General features: G+C 48.0%; 1 protein-coding gene and 3 long non-coding RNA genes across 8 annotated transcripts in view; 3 read left to right on the forward strand and 1 right to left on the reverse strand.

Annotated features, from left to right (window-relative positions):
- Positions 1-2,978: 2,978 nt before the first annotated feature.
- The window catches only part of LIN9 (lin-9 DREAM MuvB core complex component), a 65,381-nt gene continuing 48,925 nt past the window's right edge, over positions 2,979-19,434 (reverse strand). For 4 of the 5 annotated variants that reach the window (XM_023247321.2, XM_023247325.2, XM_023247326.2 and 1 more), the window contains 4 exons: positions 9,528-9,653; positions 5,145-5,324; positions 4,889-4,986; positions 2,979-4,431 (listed from right to left, as the gene is read on the reverse strand). In XM_023247321.2, coding sequence (XP_023103089.1) covers positions 4,326-4,431; positions 4,889-4,986; positions 5,145-5,324; positions 9,528-9,653 — 510 coding nt within the window. In that variant the 3' untranslated portion in view covers positions 2,979-4,325. Of the gene's footprint in view, positions 4,432-4,888; positions 4,987-5,144; positions 5,325-9,527; positions 9,654-13,885; positions 14,485-19,434 lie in introns of those variants that run through there. The other variant, XM_019821458.3, reaches the window with a different exon arrangement.
- Positions 4,431-5,433, forward strand: LOC123382729. The gene is made up of 2 exons (XR_006591599.1): positions 4,431-4,618; positions 5,212-5,433. It is a non-coding gene; the product is annotated as an uncharacterized LOC123382729 (long non-coding RNA).
- On the forward strand, positions 11,382-18,593 carry LOC111558334. Its single transcript, XR_002739079.2, has 2 exons — positions 11,382-11,785; positions 17,357-18,593. It is a non-coding gene; the product is annotated as an uncharacterized LOC111558334 (long non-coding RNA).
- Positions 11,792-15,712, forward strand: LOC123382730. Its single transcript, XR_006591600.1, has 2 exons — positions 11,792-12,081; positions 14,314-15,712. It is a non-coding gene; the product is annotated as an uncharacterized LOC123382730 (long non-coding RNA).

The raw sequence follows: 19,434 nt of genomic DNA on the forward strand, positions 1-19,434 counted from the left end.
CGTTTGCAAGTTAGCCTGAGATAAATGAAAATCTTGTCTTGGTACGTGGAGACTTTGCGCCCTCCTGAGGGCCGATGGAGACCGTATAGGCGGTGGCCGGGGGTGAGGTCTGTGTGTAGGCTGTGCAGTCTCGACATTACTAGAATAGTCTGAGCTGTGTTCAGCGTCTCTACGCCAGTTGCCCTAATTTTCAGAGGTGTCATTCAAATGACTCGCGCTTTTCCGAGCAGCACATCCCCTCCGAGAAGCCATCAGGAGACAGTTCAGGCTTTGGTGGCAGACTTGAGTTGGTTTTTTTTTTTTAATGTTTATTATTATTATTTTTTAAGAGCGAGCGAGTGAACGCAGGGGAGGGGCAGAGAGGGACAGAGAACTGGAAGCAGGCTCCATGGTATCGGCGCAGAGCCCGATGTGAGGCTCGGTCACGGACCGGGAGAACGTGACCCGAGCTGAAGTCGGATGCTTAGCCTAGGACCTCTGAGAACATTAGTCTGTATCTCTCGAACTCTTATGAGACCCTAGCTGCTGTGTTACGGGCGTTATGAGACTGACTTCCAACTGTCATGCAAGGTAGGGACTATATTTTACTTTAATTTTATTTTTTCAAATGACTTAAAGCAATTTTTAATGTTTATTTTTGAGAGAGAGACAACATGAGCAGGGGAGGGGCAGAGAGAGAGGGAGACGCAGAATCCGAAGCAGGCTCCGAGCTGTCCGCACAGAGCCCGACCCGGGGCTCGAACCCACCTACCGTGAGATAGTGACCTGAGCCGAAGTCGGATGCTCAACCCTCCGAGCCCCCCCCCCCGGGCACCCTGGTAGGGACTATATTTGAAAGAGCAAGGAACTGGGCCAGGACTCCAACCGAATAATGCCTCCTGTGTCAGCCTGGCCTTTTCCGTCAGGACTAATGATCACGTGATAGGCTTAAAGGCCCCCCCCCCCCCCCCCCCCCCCCCGCCCATGCAGAATTTCTGCTTCTGAGTGAGTAGTCTCCTCTTGCAAAGCCATCCTCACGGAAAACCGTATGCTTATTCTCTAGAGACACTCGTGTCGCTTCGAGTGCTTTTGAAACTTGTCTGTTCCCTGCACAGACACTTGCTGGCTACGAACAGGCGCTTTATGAGGGCCTGGAAATGCGAGGGCCCCGGAGACGGGTGCGTGGTGGTCAAGGAAAGCTTCTGTGAGAAACTGAAGTGTAGGACGGTCAGGAGTTAGCAGGGTGAGGAGGGGGACCTGCACGTGCAAAACCCTGCGGGGTAAGGAGCAGAAGTTGTTAGAGGTCAGACCGACCGTGACTTTTGGCTGCAGTTGAGGGGGCAGAGTGGAATGCTAGAGAAGGTGGGGGGGGGTGACCTCCCGGTTCCGGGCTGGTGGGGATGGTGGCCGGGCGGGGCGAGACAAGTGGTAATGGCGAGGATTCAGAAAGCGCGTGCATTCGAGAGAAAGACTCCCCCCCCCCACCCCGTGTTACACGTGGAGCCCAGTGCAGGGCTTGAACTCGTGACCCCGAGATCGAGACCCGAGCTGAGATCAAGAGTTGGACGTTTAAGCGACTGAGCCACCCAGGTGCCCCTCGAGAGAAAGGATTCAGTGGGCGCATCTTTTGATAGATTCTCAACGGTAGCAAGGGAATGTGGTTTCCGGAACTCAACCGAGGGGAGCTCAGAACCGAGCCCGCAAGCACGCGGTGTGCCGGCTTGTGGGCTCCCTCCGGCTTCCACGGCTCTCTTTGGAGCTCGTGCTCAGCGGCAGCGGCGTGGCACAAATTCACGTACAACGGACCCCAAATGACTACTCTGAACGATTGAGGTTTCTTCTTCCCGAAACAGAAGTCAAATTCAAATATGATCTCAGGCACAGTTCCTGCCACCAGCACTTGGGCACTGCTTAACTTGGGCACTGCTTAATTAGTTACGTGCGGTCTTTTTAATGTTTATTTATTTTTGAGAGAGAGCGAGCACGCGCGAGAGAGAACAAGTGGGGGAGGAGCAGAGAGAAAGGGAGACACAGAATCCAAAGCAGGTTCCAGGCTCCGAGCTGTCAGCACAGAGCCCGACGCGGGGCTCGAACTCATGAACCGCTAGATCATGATCTGAGCCAAAGGCGGATGCTTAACCGACTGAGCCACCCAGGTGCCCCTAGATACGTGCGTTTACGACCAGGTGGGATTTACGTGTGACAGTCTTAGGTAGCGCGGGGGAAACAAGTAAAAAATGTTTTACATAATTCTAGGCAGGATAGGTTAAAACCAACCATTCACTAGGTCTACAGTAAAGCCAAGAACTTGCTTGCTTAACGTTTTTCAAAGATTTGCAGAGATGGAAAAACCCCTCCCTTGAAGTCTTATTGGACAGAGTCGCAATTCAAAAGGACTTGGTAATTAATCTGCACTGATTCCCCTAAAATATAACTTTGTGGGAATTACAAATCTTTAAAATTTATTTTTATTAAAAATTTTTTAAATGTTCATTTTTGAGGGGCGCCTGGCGGGGCTGTCGGTTGAGCATCCGACTTAGGCTCAGGTCACGATCTTGCCGTGTGTGAGTTCGAGACCCGCATCTGGCTCTGTGCTGACAGCTCGGAGCCTGGAGTCTGCTTCAGATTCTGTGTCTCCCTCTCTCTCTGCCCCTCCCCCGCTTATGCTGTGTCTCTCTCTGTCAAAAATAAACAACATTAAAAAAAATTAAATGTTTATTTTTGAGAGAGAGAGAGAGAGAGAGAGAGAGAGAGAGAGAGAGAGAGAATGAGTGGGGGAGGGGCAGAGAGAGAAAGAGAGGGGGACAGAGAATCCCAAACAGGGCTCCCAGCTGTCATCACAGAGCCCGATGCGGGGCTCGATCTCATGACTCGGGAGATCATGAGCTGAAATCAAGAGTCAGCTGTTTAACTGACAGCCACCCAGGTGCCCCAAAACTTTTTAAGTAGAAGGAATACTTATCAACTTGTATCAGTTAAGTGAAAATGGTAGCCAATACTACTTTTCATAGATCAATTTATTTAGAATTACAAATATTAAGAATAAAGGATTTATGCATTTCTTAATTAACATAACTGTTTAGCTAAATATAAACTCTGCACTAAAGGTTTGCAGTGGCACAAGACCAACAAAGAATAGGGAGGCATTTTTAAACTATACAAAACTTTCAAATGGAAAATAATCTGGTTTTAGTTTTATTATACATCAACATATAAAAAGTCCTATTTTATGGGACAGCTAAAAGAATCAAAGTCACCTCTACAGCTATACCTTAAACTCCAAATCTGAAAACAATTTTATTATATTTTGACTTTATAATATTCTATATTAAAACAAAGAAAATTCCAAATACACACTTTGTACAAGATTAACATCGTAGGCAGGGTTTTCCTTTAAAAACAACAAAAAACAACCAAAAAAAAAACCCCACGACCGAATACAAACCTTTTTTTTTTTTCTGCATTTCGTTGCACTGGTTATTATATTCGTTTTCCTTATAAAATCTTTTGACTTTATAAATCGTGTACGGTTGGATTTTAACCAGTAATCTGGTTCGAGTTGTGCAAATAAACAAAATATGAAAATAGTGTGTCGTCAGTCTTCTTAAATACATTTCATCACAGCACTTTTTGCCCTGACTGGCGGGAAAAGGCCTACCAAATCCACTTGCCGAAATGTAGCCATTTTGCGAGTACTTTTGTTTCCTGCTCCTTCATTTTCTTTCGACAGACAAACAACAGAGGTTTCTTTTATAAATTATGATAAATTAAACTATTTATTACTAGCAAATGACGTGCAGGCCCAGGTCGCGCTCCGTCTATCACGTGTGCTGGTCCGGCCCGCGTCTCCCACCCGTGTTCCAGCGGCTTCCTGCAGACCGGGCCTCCGCGCCTCGAGGGCGCGCTCTGTCAGCGACCGACCGAAGGGTGCGCGGCTGGGGGAGCCCGGCCGTCGCTTCCCCGCCGGCGCCGCCACACGGCCACGGGCCACCCGCCACAAGGCCGTGTCTCGTGCTCTCCGCTGGGGGCGCCGCCTGCGTGTCGGGCTGAGTTCATGCGGTTAAAAAAAGCGTCCGGACGTTTTCAGCTGAAAGATCCCCGCCCCCGAGCAGGTGCCGTAAGCGATGCTGCCGCAGCCGGACGGTAAGAGGCAAATAAGCACGAAGCTGGTCAGCGGCGCGGGGCCAGGCGGCCCAGTGTCCTCAACAAGTGTCTCGTTTGGAGCTTCGGCCTCCCCCGCGTTCCGGGACCCGTAACTCGGGGTTGGGAGCCGGGGGGGGGGGGGGGGGGGGGGCGGGAACACTCCGAAGCGGGTCCCCCGCGGCCGGAGCCGCGACGTCTTCCGCTCAGTCCCTGTTGGTGTCATTGGCGGCGAAGGCGTGCAGGTTCCCCATCTGGCTGAGGCCGCTCTGGATGTGCGCGACGTGGATCTCCACGTTGTTCTGGAAGCAGCTGAGGAAGGAAGAAAGGCGGTGAGCTGCGCCACCTCACCACGTCGGGAAGAGACTTCTGAGAGAAGGAAGGGCTGATGGAGTTGAAGAGCGGGCTGTGGAAATGGCCCCGAGGAAGGCCTAAATCTCCCCGTGACGCGGGCTACGACCCCAGCGGCCCCACCCCCACTGCAGGACGAAGTGAAAAGGTAGGGGGGAAGGGGGGGCGAAGGCGCTCTCTCTGGGGACCATCGCCTCAGAGGCGCTTCCACCCCGCCCAGGTCCACACGGTGCGCGTCCTCGGATTCCTTCCTCCGCAAAACGCACGTCCCATTTCTGTTCCGTCAATAGATGGCACAGAACTGACAGCTCTTTTGTAACTTATTTAAAGGCCAAAACTTACACGCCTAATTCTTAAAACCTGAGCCGGAAGGCACCGTGCACTTACAAGAGGGATTCGGGTCCGTCTAACGAATTACCTGATATTAGAAGCATCTATTGTCCTCTTGATGTCATTTAGTGAATCTGTGAGTGATTTGAATTCAAAGGAGTTCAGGTCTCCTCCTTCTGCTAGACACTAGAAGGAAAGATATTTCAAAATTTAATTGAATCACGGTTCAAAGACAGACAAATAGGCATCGGATATAATCTGTAGATTATAATTTTTCAGCAACAGATCAGCAGAGTTGTTTGTGTAGCTGTCAAAATTTAGGACATGTCTTCTCCCAAAGTTACCTTAATTTGTAATAAGATAGCCGTCAGCCTGGAGATCAAGTCCGTCAGGTTTTCATTTTCGACACAGGGCTGTCCAGCGGCGGAGTTGGCGTGCCTCACGATCTCCTGGGCTTCCTCCTCGCACCTTCGCCGCATGTCTGTTGGCTGATCTGCGGGCTGGAGGCCCTGGTCCGGAGCGAGCTGAGAACCGAGGGTTCAAGCAGAAGACGTTGTTCATAAGGCCATAATCTGTGTTTGTGCCGTTTTCAGAGTCGGATGGTTTTTTAATAAACTTTACAATTTATCTTGAGAGAGAGGGCGTGCACACGAGTGGGAGAAGGGCAGTGGGAGGGAGAGAGAGGATCCCAAGCAGGCTCCACGCCGTCAGCACGGAGCCCAACGTGGGGCTCAATCCCATGAACCGTGAGATCATGACCTGAGCTGAAATCAAGAGTCGGATGCTTAACCAGCTGAGCCCCCCAGGCGCCCTCTGATTCGGATTTTTGAAAAACTAGTATTTATAACGAAAATGGTCCTTACTCCTACCTTAGAAATTTTTCTTCTCTAACAGTTCCCCCCCCACCAATTTCTTTTATATTCTTGGTAACGGTTAACTGATATGATTTCAAACTTCTAAGAAGGAATAGAATAGAAAAGCCTTGAGAACCTATGACCCAGAGACGCTGTTTGTGGTTTATTCTGTTTGACATTTATTTGGTCTCTCTCCGTGTAACATGTAATTTTTTCCCTGTAACTATTTGAGAATAACCTGCAAACACTGTGCCTCTTTGCCCCAAAGCACTCCCAGTTTGTATTTTGTAAGTAAAGGATATTCTATTACATCCCCATAGTGCAACTATCACTATCAGGAATTTTTTTAACGTTTATTTATTTTGAGAGAGAGCAGCAGCAGGTGAACAGCAGAGAGTATCCCAAGGAGGCTCTGAGCTGTCAGCGCAGAGCCCGACACAGGGCTCGAACTCACGAACCGTGAGAACCTGACCTGAGCTGAAATCAAGAGTCAGACGCTAAGCCGACTGAGCCCCCCAGGCACCCCACAATCAGGAAATTCAATGTTGATGCGAGGCCATACTCCTAACAGAACGCATTCAAACTTCAACTGTCTCAAGTGTCCTACATGTGGCTGTTCCCCCCCCCCCCCCCAAAGACACGTGGTCGTCATGTCTCTGCAGGTTCCTTTATTCTGGACCAGTTTCTCTCTCATGACCTTGACATTTTTGAAGAGTAGCGGCCAATTATTTTGTACACGGTCCCTCACCGTGGGTTTGTCCGTTTCCTCGTGATTGGACTGAAGTTATGCACTTTGGGGAGGAGAACCACGAAAGTGGCACCGAGTTCCCACGCAGGGCGTCACGGTTCGGGGGCGTCACAGTTGGACGTGGGTGTGTCCAACTGCTGGTGGTGTTACCTCCGAACACTTGGCTAAGGTAGTTAGGGGTCTGCCAGGCTTCCCCGCGGCACAGGATTTCCCCTGTGTGATCAGTAAGTACTTGTGAAGGGGGATTCTGAGGCTACGTAAAGACCCTGTTCCTCGGCAAACTTTCACCCTCCAGTTGTCGCGTCTACGGACGATTCTCGCCTTTACCGGTTATTACCAGGACGGCTGCCGAGCGATACCCTTCTCTCACTGTTCCTTCTACATTTATCGGGTGGCATTTGCCTACAAGAACTTTTCCTTAAAAGTTAATTGGTTAATTAGTTAATATTAGTATGGACTCACAGATTCTTACTTTCTGCAAAAGGTTATAATCTCTCAGTATAATTATTTAATGCCGAAGCCCAAACCGTCCCAGATTTGGCCAGTGGGGACCCTGTCCGGCTGGTTCCGCTGGACATGTTCCCTTACTCCAGGGAGCGCATTTTACTTCCTTGCCCGCTAAGATGGTCCGGGCTCGTCTACCTTCTCTGCCCACGCTCTGGAAGCAGGCTCTTTTTCAAGGAGCGCTATTTGTGGACAGTAGCGTTTGGAACCCAGGATCGGGTGCTGGGGGTGCTCGCTGCTGTCAGGGTGTCTGCCTCCGGGCTCTCTCAGTGCGTGGGCGCACACACACGCACACTTAACATCCATGTCATATAAATAAAAGGAACCACGGAGTCAGACCGATTCTTCCTCTTCTAATTTAACGCCACAGGGTTCGCTGTAGCCTTTCCTTCTTGGCGACTTCTCTGCAGGTGGGACAGCGGGCTTCTGTCACCCACAATACACCTCGTTACTCATCTGCCCCATTGGAATGCAGAGTTTGAGAACTGCGAACCCATACCGCCACGAGAAAACACCTTACTCACTGGAGTTCAGTATTTATTTAAAGTTCGGTTTACCTTCAGCCTAAGAGTATATATGGTCAAAATACTATGTTCGGGTTATGTGGATTCGTTTTGGCCCCCGTCAGTGTTTCTGTTTCTCCTCTGGAATATGGTTAGGTTCGTTTATTTCTTTTTCTAGTCCATTTTAGAGCTGAGCTCATCTGTGTTTGCTGAGGAAACAGACACGCAAAGAAATGTCACCGCTCCTCCCTCCCCAACCCCCACCCCGTCCCCAAATCGGTTTCCGGTCTGTCCTTCCTGCATTTATTCTTGAAAAACTACGCCGTTACTCGTAGATTCTACTCCTGCGTGTTTCTGATTCCAGGGGTAACACTTAGTAACTTTCACGTACTTTCCTTTTTTCACGTAGCCTAGCCTGGAAATCATCCATGTGGGTGAACAAGAAGCTTCCTGGTCTGTTCTTACGGTAGGCACTCCACGGTGCAGACGTGCCCTAAGTCCTTCAGCCAATTCCCTGTGTACGGGCATTTACGTTTTCTCCTAATATTTGGCAATTACCAGGAGTGCCGCAACGAGTAACCTTGTCTCTAATAAAAAAAATTCTAACGTTTTTAGATGCTCTGAACGTTCCAGCGCAGATCTTTTGGGTAAATACAAGTTCACAAATCTGTTGGGTATATACTGGGAACAGAATTGCTTAATCATAGTGCTCTCTGTTCTTATTTTAAAATCAATACTGTATGTCCTCAAGAGCTTTGTGAAAATTAAATCAGTCTGCTTCCCTGGAAAAACGAGCCTATCACAAGAGGCCTGGCACACATCACGAAACTAAAGAGCGGTGTCACATAGGTGACAACCAGCAGGGAAATAAAACTAAATGGTAACGGAGGGCTAGAGGAACGAGCAAAATGTACTGAGGTCGGTTATAGGCAACCACTGAGCACGTCCCTACGGTCAGTGCAGGGGGATTGGTAACATGGCCCGAGGCGGGTCTGTGGGACTTCGCTGGAGGCCGGCACGATGAAGGGCTAAGTGGTGCAGAATCTCACATCAAAGTGGAGGAGGCTCACTGGAAACATAAAAATGCGAGTGCGGGAGCATTCCAAACTCATCTCGTTTAATTCCTACCGTATGGTAAGAAAATCAAAATTAAGGAGCGCCTGGGGTGCTCAGTGTGTTAAGCAACTCTCGGTTTCGGCTCAGGTCATGATCTCATGGTTTGTGAGTTCGAGCCCTGCATCCGGCTCCGTGCTGTCAGCTCGGTGTCTGTTTGGGGTTCTCTCTCTCTCCCTCTCTCAACCCCTCCTGCTCGTGTGCTCTCTCTCAAAATAAATAAACTCTAAAAAAGTTTTTAGGGGCGCCTGGGTGGCGCAGTCGGTTAAGCGTCCGACTTCAGCCAGGTCACGATCTCGCGGTCCGTGAGTTCGAGCCCCGCGTCAGGCTCTGGGCTGATGGCTCGGAGCCTGGAGCCTGTTTCCGATTCTGTGTCTCCCTCTCTCTCTGCCCCCCGCCCGTTCATGCTCTGTCTCTCTCTGTCCCAAAAATAAATAAACGTTAAAAAAAAAAATTAAAAAAAAAAAGTTTTTAAAAGAAAATCAAATTTTAGGTGATGCTGTTGAACTGCCTTCATATGCATGAATTTACATACGTGGTAACAATTCACAAATAACCCTATGCTCTCTATACTGGAAGTTCGAGAATCCACAGTTCTAATGCAAAGCTGAAAGGAGGAAACAAAGCTGTATACGCAGCAGGACCATAACCTTGTGAGAAGAGGCAGAGGTATATATACAAGACGAAGGGGAAATAAACCAAAATATAGTATTGGGATAGCAGAATTCAGTAATCATTTTTCTTGATTTTCCTGAATTTTTTTCCAAGAGCTCTAACATTTGTGACTCAAACAAAAACCAACAGAACTGATAGCTCCCCGTGCATAGAGCACTCTTCAAACCGACTCCGGAACAAGTAAAAACGTACGTAAATGTGGTTTTGCTAACGGGCCTCGTAAAGGTAATGGCTTAGTCTGAATTTTCGAAAGTGTGAAGGTAACCCGCGTTAAGCTTCAAGTAAAAGAGCGCAGGGGGGCCCCTCAGCGATTTCCTACAAAGTCCCCACCTCATAGCAGTACTGCTGGACTTTGTGCAAGACTTTGTTGAGGTCCTTGTTCAGCTGCTCGAGCTCCAGGACGATGGTCGCGTACCGCCGCTGAAACTCGATGCCGATGGGCATGGAGTAGGACTTCTGCAAGAAACGAAAATCAGGTTCTGGTAAGGATTTTTTTGAGCGGTGCAATTTCTTCCTTTCCTTTCCTTTCTGAGAAGGGGGGGGGGGCGGGCGGGGCATGAGAAAGAATGAGAGATCTGGGTAGGGGCAGAGGGAGAGGGAGAGAGAATCTTAAGCTGGCTCCTTGCTCAGTGTGGAGTCCGATGCTGGGCCCTGAGCCGAAATCAAGAGTCGGACACTTGGCCGACTGGAGCCACCCAGGCGCCCTTGAGCAGCGCGGTTTCGCTGATGTAGTAGGAGATCTGAGTGATCCCAAACTAAGGTTTATTAACATTTTCTTTCCTTGACATCGTACCTCTCGTGTGTGACGGCGGCATTATCGTTATTTAGGAGACTCCTCTTACGAGTAAATCTGCCATTTACTTTTTTTAAGTTTGTTTTGAGAGAGAGAATGAGAGAGCACGCGCAGGAGGGGCCAGAGAGAGAGAGGGAGAGCGAGCGAATCTCAAACAGGCTCTGCATGGACTCGCGACCTGATCCCACGACTGTGAGATTATGACCTGAGCAGAAACCAAGAGTCAGACGCTTAACCAACTGAGCCATCCGGGTTCCCCTGCCATTTACTTTTTAAAAAATTTTATTTATTTAAATTCAAGTGGGTTAATACACAGTGTAGTGTTGATTTCAGGAATAGAAACCAGTGATTGATCAGTTTGCATACAACGCCCAGTGCTCATCCCAACAAGCAAACCCTGCCCGCAACCCTCAGTTTGTTCTCTGTATTTAAGAGTCTCTTATGGTTTGCCTCCTTCTCTGTTTTTATCTAATTTTTCCTTCCCTTCCCCTACGTTCATCTGTTATGTTTCTTAAATTCCACATATGAGTAAAACTGTAGGTCTTTCTCTGCCTGACTTATTTTGCTTAGCATAATACATTCTAGTTCCATCCACATTGTTGCAAATGACAAGATTTTATTTTATTTTTTTTAAAGATCTTACAGAGAGAGGGTTTTGTGTGTGTGTGTGTGTGTGTGTGTGTGTGTGTGTGTGTGTGTGTGTGTGTGTGTTTAACTCACCACAGAGCCTGGCGCAGGGCTCGAACTCACAAACTGAGAGATCATGCCCTGAGCCGAAATCAAGAGTTGGATGCTTAACCTTCTGAGCCATCCAGGTGCCCCAAGACAGAGAATAAGTTATATGAAGCAGAATTGTTGAATCTGTATACCTGTTCATTTCATTAGTCTTCCAATTTTCTCCTAAGTTTGCCACTTTTCAAAATAAAAAAGTTGGTAAACAAAACAAAACAAAACCCACATACACTCATTTGAAGTATTCTGGTTACGGGAACTCCATTCTTCTCCATCTGGAATCAACTGAATGTAGCACACCGGTTAAGAGCACGGGAGCCGGAATCACACTACAGAGGTTCAAATCTCAACTGTCACCTGCTCGCTGTGCGGCCTCAGGCATGCTCCTCAACCTCTCTGTGCTGTTTTCCTCGTGTGCCAAACGGGGACCATACGAATACTTACCTAACGGGAGGACCCGGCGACGACGGGAAAGCGCGTGCCCGCGCACCGCCTCGCACACAGAAAATGCTCGGAGCGGCAGGTGCAATCGCCGTGCCCTCGTCCGTGTTTGCCCCCCACCCGGAAGCGTGAGCCGCCGTGGCCTTTGCTCCGTCCCCCCCCCGGCCCGCTGGACCGGCCGCAGGTGCTTCGACGGGCCCCTCCGGCCAGGCCGAGGCAGCCGCGTCTCCTCCAGGACTTCCCGGAGGGCGGACCTCGCGTCCCGTCCGGGAAGCACAGGGAAGGCGGGAAGCAGGCCCGGGCCGCCCACGAGGCCCAGATCGCAGAACTACAATGGTCTGGGAGGCAGAAACCGCAGAGGCCGGCCGCGCTACCGATGAGAGCCCCGAGGCGGAAGGAAGCCCACGCGAGTAACGTGCGGGTGACCTGACGCGAGCGGAAGATGGTGACGTGTGCGTAGTGACCATGACGACGCGTCGGACGCTGCCCTAGGTGTCCAACGGGGTCTCCCTGGATCCTCACAACAACTCCCTCCCGCCCCCCACCCCCCACCCCGAGCAGGGCACCGTGCTTAGCCGCATCCCGCAGATGGAGGGATCTGCGCCCCCCGTGTGCACAGCCAGTAAGCGGCAAGCATGCGGGACCCGAAGGCGACTGCGGGGGTGGGGGTGAACCCCCTGCCGCCCCCGCCCCCCAGGACCTGTGCGGCGGGGGGCGGGGGGAGAATGTTGCAGGGAGAGCAGGGAAGGGAGCACTGTGGAGGCGAGCTTCGAGGCCTCGGCAGGACCTCCGACTCAGTTTACCCCTGGTGCCTCCTGAACCGCGTCGCCTTCCTCGGCTTCAGGTTTTGTGCAGTTAGGCCCAGTGAACGACCCCCAGAGCCCGCACTTAACAGAATACAAGGGTCAACGGGCCGCGGTAAATTTAACTGCATCTCCTTGTCGGGGTGGACTGGGGGTGACCGAGGACACGGTGTGGGGTTTCGCCAAGCACCTGACCCAGTCTCTTCTTGAGGGGAAGAGTGTATTCTGGCAGACTCAGAGCTAGTTAATCTATATCAGAATTATTAAAGGCTCTGTATCTTCTTGCACAGAATTCACTGCAGGATGTCAAAGGCCTTGATCCTCAACTTCGGTGTTCAGTGTATTTATGAGCCATTTAAATACAGACATACACCAAAACGTACACAGGAGTGGCTGGCTGGCTCAGCCCACAGAGCGTGTGACTCTTGTCTCAGGGCCATGAGTTCAAGCTCCACGTTGGACAGGAGCCTACTTTAAAAAATTAAAAAAAAAATTTTTTTTAATGTTTTATTTATTTTTGAGACAGAGACAGAGACAGAGCATGAGCAGGGGAGGGGCCGAGAGAGAGGGAGACACAGAATCCGAAGCAGGCTCCAGGCCCGAGCTGCCGGCACAGAGCCCGACACGGGGCTCAAATTCACAAACCGCTAGGTCGTGACCTGAGCTGAAGTCAATGAGCTATTTGTGTTTCAGCCACAAAGACTGAACGATGTAAGAATCGATGTCAGAATCCTACAATAGCTGGCATTGGAGAGGACAGCCCACATTCCCTGGTATTAAGAAGTGAGAGCGGAATACGATGCAGTATAACAGTTATTTCAAAATATACCCACCCCCAAATGCTCAATAGTATATACACTATATGTGCTTAGATGTACAAAAACAAAAAGAAGAAAAAACATCAAATTCAAGAAGAGTGGTAATTTTTTAAATAGAATACATTTACTCAGGTTTTACACATACAATTCAAATTAAAAAAATTTTTTTTAAATGTTTATTGAGTTTTGAGACAGAGAGAGAGAGAGAGAGAGAGAGAGAGCGAGCGAGCAGGCTGGGGAGGGGCAGAAAGAGAGGGAGACACAGAATCCCAAGCAGGCTCCAGGCTCCAAACTGTCAGCACAGAGCCGGATGCGGGGCTCGAACCCACGAACTGAGAGATTATGACCTGAGCCCAAAGTTGGACACCTAACCAACTGAGCCACCCAGGTGCCTCCTACAATGCAAATTCTTTTAAGCACAAATATGACACTGAGTTAGGTCTACATGAATAAAGTGAGGCATAGAGTCAGATATTAAGTTGAACTATATAAAATAATACCTAATGCAACTTTTGGTCAAAAACAAGGTCTGGTAACAAAGTAATGAATGATTTTCTTGTGTGGCTTATGAGCCGAGGCCCAAGGCAACTGTCTAGAGACGCAGAATGTTTTAGGGGATAAGATAGCAGACAGAGCAGTTCGTGTGTAAGGGTGTGGGAGTTTTGGCCATAAATTTATATAAGCCGCTCCTGTGATAAGGCTAATGTCAACCTGCACAGCAAGCATATGGTACCAGTGTGACTTAATCTGGAATATTATAGCCTATCTGGGCCCCACATCATAAGGCAAACTGGAATATCCAGAGGAGAGGAAGCAGAATTGTGAAAGAATCCAAAATCATATTGTATAAAAAAAGGCTCAAGGGAAAGGGATCTTTTATTTATTATCTTTTCATTTTACTTATTTTTGAGAGCGCGTGTGCAGGCGGGGGGGGGGGGGGGGGGGAGAGTGGGACAGAGGGTCTAAAGTGGGCTCTGCCCTGACAGTGGAGAGCCTGACGCAGGGTTCAAACTCGCGAACCAGGAGATCATGGCCTGAGCCAAAGTCAGACGCTTAACTGACTGAGCCACCCAGGTGCCCCGGGAAAAGGATCTTTTAAACTAAACTGGCAAATATTACACAAGTAGCTCATCAATACATCTCATTGGGACAGAACAGAACAATACAAAAATAGAACGTAACAAGAAAGACCCCGTCACTTATCTGTGCCCACCCACCCCACGCTGCCCTCCGCAGTGGACCCCGTCACATTTGGCGCGTGGCTTTCCAGTCACTTTTTCGAGGCGTTTCATACACACACATGCACAGCTTTTTTACAAAAATGGAATCCGATAAAATGGAATATTGTCCTACAGTCTGTCCAACGTAGTGCGTCTTGGAGAGCTTTCCATGTGGATATAGGCAGATCTAACTCGCTCCTTTTAGGAATTGCACAGTGCTCGGGTAGGGAAACCGTGTCAGGATTCATCTGACAGATGGCCTTCAGACGGGCATTTACATTTTCTTCTTTTGTTGCTCTTACGAGCCAGCCTTCGGAGAACACTCTTGTACGCGCATCTCTGTGCACCTGTCCTCCGCGATGACGCCCCAGAACTGGAACTTACGCCCCCACCTACGGTGTAGAGCGGTCCGCCTACTTCTGCACACATTTGCCAACGTTTACGTGAAGTGTTTACAAATCTGATGGGAGACTCTTCAGTCTGCAAAGGACCAGGAAGACAGAAGAGGTGTAAGCTGCCTCCAAATATCGAAACAGTTACCACACAGAAGATGCGGAATCTTTGAGCCTACAACTGCGGCTATGGGAGGAAAGCCACAGAGTCAACGTGAAGACCTCACGACGAGGGGCGCCCGGCGGGCTCAGTCGAGTGGGCACCTGACTCTTGTTTTCAGCTCGGGTCATGATCTCCTGGTCTCGTCGGATCGAGCCCCGTGTCGGGCTCTACGCGGACAGCGTGGGATTCATTCTCTCCCTCTCTCTCTGTTCCTCCACTGCTCGTACACTCTCAGTCTCTCTCAAAGTAAATAAACTTAAAAAAAAAACAAAACTCATAATGAGTTGGCTGTCTTCCTCTCCCATGGTGGGACGTCTTCTTCTGTCCCTGTGTGGACAGCTCACTACCCGCCATGTTCTCTGTGCTCTTCTGATGTTCCACGGGCCTTCTGGTTGGCCGTCTCTTAATTTTTCTCTCGTGTTTTCCATCTCTGTTTTTCTTTTTTAAATATTTATTTCATCTCTACATAATCTCTACGCCCGACACGGGGCCTGACCTCGAGTCAAGAGTCACGTGCTCCACCGACTGAGCCAGCCAGGCGCCCCTGCACCTCTATTTTTCAATCACACACTGTGGGAGAGTTCAACTTTTTCTTCTTAACGGTCTATTGAAAATATTTAAAATTCTTTTTGGAACAGAAAATAACTTTGCAAGTCTGTGTATGTAACGGGATGTATCAACTGTTAGATTGTACGTCAGGCTGAGGGCTCCCTGACTGCCAGAATGAGACCTTTCAGTTACAACTTCATGCTATATAAAACCCAGCATTTCTTTTCAAGTTTATTTTGAGAGAGAGAGAGAGAGAAGAGAGAGAGAGAGAGAGAGAGAGAGAATGAATATATGAGAGTGGGGGAGGGACAGAGAGGGAGACTCCCAAGCAGGCTCTGTGCTGATAGCTGGGGGGCTCAATCTCACAGTTCGCGAGAAGGTTCAATTTAATTTGTAATAGCTAAAAAATGTAAACTATCCAAACACCCCTCAACAGGCAAATGGAGAAACAATTGTGCTGTATCTACACAGTGAGATCCTACTTAGCAATAAAAAGAGTTACGGAATGTTGCACGAACTATGGAACACACAACCAGGTGGATGAATCAAGATCATTACATCCAATGAAAGACGCCAGGCAAAAAAAAAAAAAAAAAAAAGAAAAGCACATATACTGAATGATTCCGTTTACGTCCAATTCTAGAAAATGCAACCTAATCTGTGTAACAGAAGGCAGACCGGTGGTTGCCTGGAGCCTGGGGCAGCGGGAGGGATAGATCACAAAGGACTTGGGGAAATCTGGTGGGAGCGGAGTTGTAATCCCCTCTGTGGCGATGGTTTCATGGGTATGTGTGTATATGCACACACACACATATATCCGATCAAACACACATTTTTTAAACAGGTACAGCTCACTGTATGCTAATTATACCTCAACAAAGTTGGGGAAGTAATGGGAAAAACCCACCCAGATCAGCCACAGAAACCACTAACAGCCCAGAAGCCCCCGACCCATGTCACCTTACAATCCCTTCTCTTTTCTCTCCAAAGCAACCTAACCTTGACAGCAAACATCACAGTTTGACTTTTGAACTTTATAGAAAACACAGTTACACAGTATATACTTTTGTTCCCGGCTTCTCTCCATCAACACCGTGGGGTTTATCCACGGGCTGTGTATCTTCTCCCTAGTTAGTTCGTTCGCCGCGGCACAGTATTCCTTTGTAGAAATAGGAGGCATTCAGCCGTTCGACTCGTTCCATCTGGTGCTGGGCAAAAGGGATGCTTCTAGTTCTTGGCTGATAATAGTGCTGCTAGGTTTGGTTTTCGTAAACAGAGCCGAAGAGTTTCCCAAAGTGATGGAATAAGAAAGTTCTAGTTGCTTCACGTATTTTCCGATCTTTGGTATTTTAAGTGTTTGAATATTAGCCACTTTAGAGGTTGTGAGTCGTCTCTCTTTGTGGTATTAATCTGCATTTTCTCTATTACCTTTTCAAATATCTTTTGTACGTCTGAATATTCTCTATTCGATTCTCTTTCCTGTTTTCTATTTCTGTCTTTTTTTTTTTTATTGACTTATAGTTCTTCATATATTCTGGATGCAAGCTTTTGGTCAATTATATGTGCTGTAAGTATTTCTTTCCATTCTGTGGCTTGCCTTTTATTTTCTTGTAGTTGTATCTTTTTTTTTTAAATGTTTATTTATTTTTGAGAGAGAGAGAGAGTGAGCGCACGCGCGCGCAGGGGAGGGGCAGAGAGAGAGAGAGAGGGAGACACAGAATCCGAAGCAGGCTCCAGGCTCTGAGCTGTCAGCACAGAGCCTGATGCAGGGCTCGAACCCACAGACCACAAGATCATGACCTGAGCCAAAGTCGGAAGCTTAACCAACTGAGCCACCCAGGCACCCCCCACCCACCCCCTTACCAGTTTTAAAGAGAAAGGTTTTTTGTTTATTTTTTTAGGTAGTCTCTATGCCCCATGTGGAGCTTGAACTCATGACCTCAAGATCAAGAGTCACGTGCTCTACAGACTGAGCCAGACAGACACCAAAGTTTTTTTTTTTCCCCAAAGAGAAAGTTTTTAACACTTCACTAGTAAGTATAATATCTGCTTTAAGTTTTTTTGGTAAATACTCCGTTAGATTTGGGGATATCCTTTCTATTCCCAGTTTCATAACAGTATTTATTTTTCTCCCAGGGAGGGATGTTTAATTTTGTAAGACAGCTTTTCTGCATCTATCGAGATGCTCTTAGGGATTCTCTTTTCTCTCTTAATGTGGTGAATTACATTTAGATTTTTTTCTGAATAGATGATGATCTTCAAGAGTCGGACCTGCTAGTCTTTTAAACAAACATCTAAGGCGACTTTGTAATTTAAAGGTTGATAACATACACTCTTAACAACCTTGTCCGCTTTCCGGACAGATAAAAGGAAAACTGCGTCGCAATCGATCTTCTTTTTGGAAAGTAGCCTGGCACTTCCTCAAAAGCTTAAATGAGCTACCGCGTGGCTCAGCGACTCCACTTCTAGGCAAAGACCCAATGGAAACGACAACGCACGTCTACGTGAAACCTTATACATAAGCTTTCAGGCAGCCTTCCTCGTAACAGCCCGAGAGTGGCAGCGACCGAGGAACAGATAAGGAAGACGGGGTGAGTCCACACAACGGAATGTTATTTGTCAACAAAAGAAGTACCGGTAACGCACAAACCAGGCGGATGGGCCTTCACAACACGGGCCCACGGCAAAGAATCCAGTCCCCAAAGACCACACGTCGCATGATTCGTTCACGGTCAACGTCCAGAACGGGTGGACGGAAATCAGATTAGCGGTTGCGAGGTACAGGGGATGCGGCTTTTGAGGGGAAATGAGGAGTTACTGCTAAAAAATAAATGGGGTTTCTTTCGGGAGTGATGAAGATATTCTGAAACGGACTGTGAGAATGTCTGCACAAGCCACGAACTGAACTATGAACTGAAAACCAGTTGTCCACTTCCTATAAATGGGTGTATGCAAGGTATCAGTAAAGCTGCATTAAAAAAAAAAAAAAAAACCCTGACCTTTTAAATATTTACTATAATCAGACATGGTTTTCTACCACCGGCTCCCATAATCATTTGGTCAGGCTGCCACACGCAGCCTGGGTGTGACGTGCAAAATGGATTATACTTTGAAGGCTGGTTAACTGGGAAGCAGATTTCTGCAGAGGTCCCCAACCCCCCAAATAAAGAGGACTAAAGCATGGCAAGACAGTTCCGACAACATATTCTGGGCAGGAAAACCAACTTCCAAAGTTGGTGGAAAAGAGAGCGGGAAGCAGCACGGAGGGCGTATCACTCGGCGAACCACTAATACAAGGTTTTAACTACGGTTCCGACAGAATTCTCAGGGACAGACGCCTTTTCCTGGACCTCCTTGGATTATTACGCATCTTTACTCATGTAGGGTAAGGCATCTTTTCAAAGTGGGACTGTTGGTTCAACATCCACTTTTATATATGCTGAAGCAATTCAAACCTATTTTAATAAATTCCGTGTGCACTATTAGCTTGTGAATGCTCTGTATATTTTTAAGATATTCAAAGAACCCAAAATAGAAAAGGCATATTGAAATGAACAATCTCAGACAAATTTTCCCCGAGTTAATATACTACATAATTTGAGCAAGGTATATGATTGAGAAATTTGTCCTTGTTGGATTATGAAAGTGACTAAATATTTTGGGGCGCCTGGGTGGCTCAGTCAGTTAAGTGTCGGATTCTTTTTTCAATTTTTTTTTTTTTTTATTTATTTTTGGGACAGAGAGAGACAGAGCATGAACGGGGGAGGGGCAGAGAGAGAGGGAGACACAGAATCGGAAGCAGGCTCCAGGCTCCGAGCCATCAGCCCAGAGCCTGACGCGGGGCTCGAACTCACGGACCGCGAGATCGTGACCTGGCTGAAGTCGGACGCTTAACCGACTGCACCACCCAGGCGCCCCAAGTGTCGGATTCTTGATTTCACCTCAAGCCACGATCTCACTGTTTGTGAGTTCAAACCCCACATTAGGCTCTGTGCTAACAGCATGGAGCCTGCTTGGGATCCTCTCTCTGTCCATCTCTATCCCTCCTCCCTCTCAACAATAAATAATAAAACATTAAAAAATAAAAGTGACTAAATATTTTATTATAATCTAAAATAAATAAAAATAACAAAAATAAAGTAATAAAAATAATAATCTCAATCACTTTACAAATAGAAAGTCTGAACTTCTGAGTTCATATTTTTGCTGAGTAAAAAGTCTGAGATATGGGGCGCCTGGGTGGCACAGTCGGTTAAGCGTCCGACTTCAGCCAGGTCACGATCTCGCGGTCCGGGAGTTCGAGCCCCGCGTCGGGCTCTGGGCTGA

This window comes from Felis catus, chromosome F1 (assembly GCF_018350175.1).
Source record: "Felis catus isolate Fca126 chromosome F1, F.catus_Fca126_mat1.0, whole genome shotgun sequence".
Classification (NCBI taxonomy): Eukaryota; Metazoa; Chordata; class Mammalia; order Carnivora; family Felidae; genus Felis; species Felis catus.